At 35.4% G+C, this 9,030-nt stretch overlaps 1 protein-coding gene across 1 annotated transcript in view; it reads right to left on the reverse strand.

Moving 5' to 3' along the window:
• Window positions 1-8,124, reverse strand: part of LOC110288200 (vomeronasal type-2 receptor 116-like) — an 18,534-nt gene extending 10,410 nt beyond the window's left edge. The window contains 5 exon segments of the mRNA XM_021154615.1: window positions 3,920-4,147; window positions 5,490-6,175; window positions 6,178-6,301; window positions 6,707-6,995; window positions 7,928-8,124. Coding sequence (XP_021010274.1) covers window positions 3,920-4,147; window positions 5,490-6,175; window positions 6,178-6,301; window positions 6,707-6,995; window positions 7,928-8,124 — 1,524 coding nt within the window.
• Between the last annotated feature and the right edge of the window lie 906 nt (window positions 8,125-9,030).

The following is a 9,030-nucleotide window of genomic DNA, read 5'->3' on the forward strand; positions in this document are numbered from 1 at the left end:
GAGGCAAGCCAGTAAAGAACATCCCTCCATGGCCTCTGCATCAGCTCCTGCTTCCTGACCTGCTTGAGTTCCAGTCCTGACTTCCTTGGGTGATGAACAGCAGTATGGAAGTGTAAGCCGAATAAACCCTTTTCTCCCCAACTTGCTTCTTGGTCATGATGTTTGTGCAGGAATAGAAACCCTGACTAAGACAACCACTAACATTTACTTATCACTAAAATTACTTGTTCACTATTGTTCAGTAGTTCGACACATTTTTAGTAGTTGTTCTTTCAAGAATTTAAATGTTTTTTATATATTATTTTGACCTCTTGTGCTCATTGAACTTTTATACATGATGGAGTTCTTTTAAAGTCCATCTTAGTGCTCATTTATCAGTTATGACTTATTGTAATTGTGTTCATCATGAAAGTTTTTATTTTTCCTGGTATTATAAGGAATAAACTCACTGGATATCACAACTGGATTGGCAATTATATCTCTTAATTTTTGAAAGACATAATAATTTTTATCCTTCTCATTTAAGAATGTAAATTGTGTGCTAAAAATCCCTAAACCTAAAAAAAGGTAAGTAAAAAAAGATGGCATAAGATAAAATAGATATATTCCCCTGACAATGGGAAATAGAATTGACATCATGGGTGAATAGTGTTTTGCAATGAAAGGAGTGGAGTGGGGATGAGAAGAGAAGGGCATGACAGGGTGAGTGTAGACTACGGCACAGAATATTTTGTGAGATTATTAATATGGGGTGGCATGTGTGATTCAAGTTAGAAAGCTAAGGAAATAGAAACTCTTAGAAATAAATGAGGATGACTTTAGCTAATTCTCCTAGCAAAGGCGGATAGGGATCCTGTAATGTCCATCTCCAAGAAGCAGGCAAGTTTTCCAGGGTGAGGATTTCGACAATATACAATCCACAAAACCTTTGACCTACACTTTATCATGTCTAAAGATGTGTGGGAGTAAAGAAGGAGCAGAGGAAATTGGATAGATAACCAATGACTGGTCCAGCTTGAGAGACATTCCATAGGAGAAAGCTTACTCCTGATGCTGGCAATAATACTCAGTTATACTTGAAGGCAAGAGCCTAAAATGTCCTTGATGAGAGAGGCATCACTCAGCAACTGAATTATGCAGATGCAGAGATACACACCCAAACAATAGTTTGAGCCTACAGAATCCTGAACAAGAGGGGAAGAAGGGAAAGAAAGATCATGGGAGCAAGAGAGATAAAGGAAACCACAAGAAAGCCTACATAATCAATTAACCTGCCATAAGGGCTCACAGAGACTGAGCCTACCACCATGAATAATGCATAGAACTTACCTAGGCATTCTAAACCTGTAAAAAAAATTTTATTAGGTATTTTCTTCATTTACATTTCAAATGCTATCATAAAAATCCCCTATTTACCCCCTCCCCTCCCCCCGCTCCCCTACCTACTCACTCCCACTTCTTGGTCCTGGTGTTCCCCTGTACTGGAGCATATAAAGTTTTTTAACCATTGTGCAGTGTGGTCTTTTCAAGGGATTCCTAAGAGCAGTACCAAGATCTGTATCTTACTTTGCTGCCTTTCTTTAAGATTCTTTACCCCTATTGGTTTGTTTCTCCTGACCCCAATAAGAGAACATGAATCTGTGCCTAATTGTTGTGCAATGATATGCCAAAGCATGTTGCTATGGGGGAGGCAATCCCCTTTTCTAAAGAAAGAAGTAGTAGTGGATGGGAGGAAGGAGAAGGATAGGAGAAGGAATAGGAGTAGAAGAGGGCGTGTAAATGGTTATCAGTATGTAAAGGAAATGAATGAATGAATGAATGAATGAATGAGCAAGCTACATTTAAAAATGATTGAAGCTTGTGGAACCTGCTCCTTTTTCCACAGTAAATTTTAAGTAAAGTTTGTCAAGGACTATCTTATTTCAAAAGCTGAGTAGTTGCTATTTCAAACTTTGCTATTTATGTTTCTACTCGACAGATGTCTATTTTTCCTACATTATTTTGGATATGTACAGGTGCAATAGAATGGATATACAATAGATACTTAGAGTGGCTTCTTCTCTGTCTTGTTCCCATTGGTTTAATTTGATCTTTTAATCATACTTCCTTGTTAACCTATGAGTTTTATTTTTCTTGTTTTATCCTTGTCATAGTTTGAATTTTCTATTTCTTAAGGCTTTTTCTTCAATCCTCAATTTGGAGCATGCCTTATGTGAGAATATTGATTGACATATATACATATTGATCAATATATATACATATATATATTTGCTTGAAATTCCTTCATTATTTTATAATTTAGTGAAATCCTTTGCCATTTTCATACTCAATGTCTCAGTGGTTAAAGATTTCACAGTTTCATTGTATTCACCCATCGGTGATTACTGTCCTTCCTTTATTTTATTTTTTTTACATTCTTATAATCATTCTTTGATTCCTTGTTTAGTATATCATTGAACATACTTCCACTTAAATCTATGATTCTGTTTTGAATATTTCCTTGATGTCCTCACATTTTTATTCATTAGATTCCACATTGAGATTATATATATATATACATATATATGTATATATATATATATAACACTGAGGTTTATATAGAAAATAAATGAGATTTCAATTCTATCCTCTAAATTGATACTCAGTTATATCACTTCATTTTCAGCTCCTATGTTCTTTTCCCTAAGAATGGAATTCTTAATCACATTGAGGAAGAATAGTAACTTTAAATTTCATATTATCAGAGCAACAGGAGATATTCAAATGAAATTAGCAGTTTGAATATGACACATTAAAACTAATCACATGAGATTCATACCTATGTTATAAATAGCATGTACATGAGATATTATTTTTCAAATTTTCTCAAATATTAATTTTTATTACTATCAATTTCTCCTCACATACAGCATGCAACTTGCACAGACTTCTTTTTTTGGATCAGCTATGCAAAAATGGATGGGGCCAGACAACTTTCTTTAGTGAGCATTGTGTCTTACAAGGTATGCTTCAGGGCTGTAGACATGGCTAAATTCTCAAAAACAATTGTTACTCAGGAGTAGGAGCCATGTTTAATTTCCAGCACCCACTGTGTGGGAAGAAGCTCTTGCAAATGCTCAGAGGTTTGAATGATTCTTCTGCTTTCCATATATACTTTTCATGCAGGTGTTTCACAGATATACATACAGACAAAACAACCATACCAACATAGAAAAGAAACAGAAAAAGACAAGGTATATTTCTTATGGGTATCTAAATTTGCTATATTTTTTTTGTTTTGGTTCTTTGAGACAGGGTTTCTCTGTGTAGCCCTGGCTGTCCTGGAACTCACTTTGTAGACTAGGCTGGCCTCAAACTCAGAAATCCGCCTGCCTCTGCTTTTTGAGTGCTGGGATTAAAGGCGTGCGCCACCACACCCGGCTTGTCATAAAATATTAATGCATGGTTAGGTAATAGTGTAGGAAATTTAGAACTAGTTGTTAATCAGGCTTGAAAATAATATAATAAAAATTGGCGACCTAATTATGATGCATTTACTCTATCTTTGCAAAGAACCAAGGTCTTTAAACATCCATTGAAAGGGTTTATCATAAGATTGGAACTTACTCTGTCATAGTAATAATTGGACTAGTAGCATATTGCTCACTATACTGGAAATAATATAAACTGTTTTCTAAAACAGTTAATTTAATATTAAAGACATGAAACAGTTTCTGATATGATACTATGGTGTATTCACGTTGGAAATCCTCAATGAATTACTAAAAAGTGACATAAAACATGAAAAAATAAACATAGTATAGGATGGTACAAATTAGTCTTGCACATGGCAATTAATTTCACTCCACCAGATTCAAGGATGTTTGGAAGCACACATTTGAAAGTTCCATTTAAATTAGTACAATTAGGATGAACCCACCTGTGAACTTCCTTTTGCCCACTTTAGCATATCTTCAGATAAATGTACCTGTTGACCATTTGGAAAATAGGGACTAAACATCCCTATTTTAACTCTAAGTCCGAGGCCCTGTGGGAAATTCCAAATGTAAAAAATGTCATACTCTTCCTGTAGTTTGTCTCTTTGGTTCATATTCACTCTGTCTCCAACAGGATTAATGAAGTGGTTCTTTCTCAGAGAGGAATACAGCTGAAAGACAGTCAGAATAATATAGAGTATAGTCTCTTCCTTAAAGTAAGAAAACAAATTCTTACTTCATCTTAAAGGCAACTTTATTGGCAATATGCTGGTGAAAATTTTAATGAAATTCAAGGGCTGAACAAAATTATAATGTTGCTATTATTTTAGTTCTCTAAGAAATTATCAATCAAGCACAAACATACATGTAGACAACAATATTTGCAATATGAAATATAGAGACACATGAAACAGAGAGACTTGCATCCATATAGAGATACACACATAGCACAAGCACACACTTATTTACACAAACAAACATATACTTGTTCAAACACACATATAGAAACACACATACACACAGACACAGAATATGCATCAAAAACATCAAACAGACACGGGTCCACACAAAACATATACTCAGTTACACACACGCACAAAACCCATGAACCGAATAATATTCATAGGTTCACATAGACATGTATTGATATACACACAGAGTGACATTGACACATAGAAATATTTATGATTTCATACACAGACAAACAGACAAAAAATGAAAGAACATACAGAAAAACAGAAAACCCAGGCACATGCAGACATATGCATTGATAATTATACACAGGAATATACATTCTGACAAAATCCACCATACAGAAAGAAAAGGAACCAGACAAATTTATGCTACCTGCCATAGACAGATAGGCAGATTGGCAAAAAATGTCTATAAATAACCCATCTCTCTCTGTCTTTCTCTGTCACTCTGTCTATATATATGTATACATCTATCTCTATATTTGTCTAGTAGTAGACACAGATATAGATATACACATAGATAAACAGAAACAGAGAAACATACAAATAAGCAGTGGGAAACATACATTCACTCACATCACCACACGCAAATGAAGTGAGCTGAATTCTAACACGATTTTCTCTATAATTACTCTCAGAGGACCAAGTAGTACCACTAGCCTAGAGTAGGAACAGTATGAGTTTGGATGTGTAGTTAAAAGAATACCCTACAATGATTACAATATACTTGAGAACTTGTGAACTATGATTCATCATTGAGTGGACTCATGAGGATGGGCTCAGTATGTTTTCAGTATTAGAACATGTATGATGATATTCAGGTAATTTTAACAAAATCACAGGTATACATGGACAGATTATGCCTTATAGTCTGTTCCCTTAACATTAGATTTTAATACTAATATCAAGATTTACTTGCTCAATGAAAATTCTTTGTATTTTTGAAAACATTTTCTAGCACACTTGGTTTGGGCATTTATACTCTCTTAAAACTATATGATTAATAATTCTAAACATCATCTAACAGTAGAAACATTACCTTCTTGCAGCTATAATTGCGTTCTTTCCCATTGTCCTTGGGCAGATTACCAAACGTTTGAAAAGTCATCTGATGGAGTGCATGGGCAAAAGAATACACAGCATTGTATATGTAATAANTCTTTTCAATAAAAGCCATGTCAAAAGTATGTACCATTAACCATTCAAATGAGTGATTGGATGAGCAGTTCTTCAGTGTCTTACATTTAGAGGCTGAGACCTCACAGTTAAAGTGCATCCATTCCAGCTTTATCAGATACTCATCTGAGCATTTGACAGAGTTCAATGTCTGGACAAAATGTTTAAACCCAGAAATCTCACTATGGTGTCATTCAAAGGCAAAAGTCCCATATTTGTTACCAAATGTAAAGTCTTTCATACTAGCACTGACATCCCACTGTGAGGTGGTGATCCATAGTCTCTGTATACCTAGGGATTCCCACATTCTAAAGTTCACAGCTAAGGTACTGTCTGTGTCACCATAAATGATGACAACATTTGTGGATGATGTCATGATTTGGTTGTAATACACTTCAGCTCTTGACATGTATAAATTCATGTTGACTGGAATCATGTTGACAAAGGCAAAGCAGACTGTATATTTTTCCATCTCTCTTCTCAAATAGGAGAGAAATTGGATACCTTGATCACTGTCTGAGATGACCAACCCTACCCAGTTCCAACTAAATGAATTATGAAGGATACCAGGGCAAGGGCTAGAGTTGTATGATCAGAGGCCATCTGATGTAGATAGGGAAATTTTTCATGATCACTCAGGACAGGATGAAAAGTTCCATAAGTAATATGAAGGAACTAGAAAACAGGAAGCAGCAGGAGGTACAATGAATTCTTAGAACATGTAAATACATTTTTTCTGCACAGTTCTAAAAATCTTAGCTAGCTATTATTTTCTCCCTCATATATAATCCATATAAAGTAATNTGGAAGCCCCATCAGGTCTGTGAATAATACCCTTGAACTACTTATATTTGCCCAGGCCCAGTAAGGTCATGCTGGCACTAGAGATATATGATTTCATGACTGAATTCTCACCCTGCCTCAATAAACACACACTCTCTCTCTCTCTCACACACACACACACACACACACACACACACACACACACGAGAGAGAGAGAGAGAGAGAGAGAGAGAGAGAGAGAGAGAGAGAGAGAGAGATTGAGAGAAACCACATAATCACACACACATAAAAATTTACCTGGTCAGACCTGAAGTTACTTAGGATTGTATGAAGTGTCACAGTTGTTGCCCAATTCATGTTTGTAAGGGCCAGTATACATTTGGTTAATTCTTCACACAAATGATTAGGGAGATTATCAGAATTTTGTAAACCAATAGGAATGAGACTCAATTCAGATTCCCACTCACAACTGTCTGCTGAGAATATAAATATTAGAGACATATTTGGCAAAATATCAGGGTTCCTGTTGATTTCATATATGGAAAAAGCCAAAGCCAGAGCATACTTGTGGTTTTCAGTATGAGTTCTGTAAAAGGTTATAGTGTTTATAATTGACAGCAATTTATAGATATAATTTGCAGTTAATAAATGGATAAATCTGCACTGGATTGCATTGTCCCCACCCCATGTAGAATGAAATGATCTGTGTAATGTGGTTGAGATGACAAAGAAGCTGGAAGTTCATGAAACCTTGAAATGTTAATGAAAGGTCACCTTTCATAAATGAGATGTCACCACTATTAGTAATAACATCACTTTTCAAAGAACACATACAGAACCCTTAGAGTCCATCCATTGCTTCCTTGTTCTAAGGAGAGAATAAAGAACTGGACTTTGTAAGTCGTTAAAACCAGTAATTTGTATAGATCAAAATGTAAACTTGAGAGTGGACAAATATCTTCATTTTTTTTTAATGAAGTATCTGTACATAAATCGGGACCACATGGATGGAATTTTAGAAAGTAAGTGAATATCTATATGAAAGTTCTGTATAACTAGGTATGTCATACATGGGGCTGATTTTCCAATATTAGTGGCCCAAGCACATGCACTGGAAACTACACTGTGATGGAAGGACTATCAGAAGTCTCTATATGGCAATTTGCCTAAACACCTAGGATAAAGTCATAGAAAATTTATGGTCATTCTATTGATAAGATACCATGGGATCCTGTGAAATGGAAATTGTCTAGGGAGATGTTTAAGTGACAGGTAAAGGTTTAAATTTGTTTTATTGCTAAGTTTCCATCCCTGTTAATGTAATACTATTGAAAAAATATTCTGTGTCAAATTAAGTGGTAAGATAGCATTAAGTCTCTAGTAATATTTCAAGTTCTTCCTTGTTTTGCAGGCTGAAAACATCATGCAAAAGTCTCATAGCTATGCTTTGCTCCTCATCCTCAGTAGTCTTGGGAAACATTCATGATGACTGTACATGGAAATCACAAAAGCACTTACTGTATATTCAAAATATGACTAAAATACTCTTTCTTTACAGGCTGTTGTATCGCAAGAATCAGGAAGATACATCCTGTACCATGGTTTCTACCCCTGTATTCATTCTACTTCATTTTCCAAAAGCATCTGGGAGAATTAAAACCAGCCACAAGAAGTGGAATGTTCAGGAACAAGAAGAGGAAAATCAAGGTGAGCATATTTTTCCTGTTCTGAGTCTGGGCAGTTTGATTGTGAAGTGCCAAACAGATCAGGAAATCAAACAGGTACCAATTGATCCCCATGTACTATTAACACTGTGTCCCAGGGAGATGCTACACATGCATTCATGTTTCCTTTTCCACAGGTGTTTCCTCACCCCTGGAAGAATCATTGATGCTCTCTCCTGAGGATCTTCACCTGATGTCCACTGTGCATGTGATTAACTTGGTTGATAATGCAGATGAGGATGATGTAGCTTGATAGTTGACATCACACATGTTTATGGAAATCAAGGTCCCTGGAAAGATTCCACTTTGTGAAAATTTGGTCCCAGGACTGCCTCAAAAATCTGTTTATGTGAACACCCTAAATAATATCAATGTCCTTTGAGTTGATCCACCATGAGACATGCATTTATGGTTCAGGAAGGCCTCACAAAATCCGAGGTCATGGTTACACATTAGCCATTGTTCACAAATCTTCAGAGAGGGAAAATCAGCCCCATGTTCAGACCCTTTGATATCCACAGAGAATGCTGTACAGACAATGCTGCAGCAGTGACAGATACAGAATATCTAAACAAAATCTGTACTTACATTGTCTTGAGAATTTAAAATTATGTCGTCTAGAAATGTCCTGAATCCTGCTGTATCCAAAACATCATCACAGACCATATTTTCCTTACAGATTTTTATTTTTGTTAAATTCATTATTTATCTTAGTTTTTCAATACATTTAGAATATTCCCCTGTATAGTTAGAATTCTATTTTTAAAATATATAGCATGAAGGTTGATATGAATTTGTTCAGTTTTAAGTATTTTATTTATTTTCATCCCAGTTGTTGACCTTCTCTCAGGTCACTTGATTTTTAAATATTCATCCATTCCAGGGAATGCTTGATCC

The sequence above is a fragment of the Mus caroli genome, unplaced genomic scaffold (genome assembly GCF_900094665.2).
Source record: "Mus caroli unplaced genomic scaffold, CAROLI_EIJ_v1.1 scaffold_16705_1, whole genome shotgun sequence".
Lineage (NCBI taxonomy): Eukaryota > Metazoa > Chordata > Mammalia > Rodentia > Muridae > Mus > Mus caroli.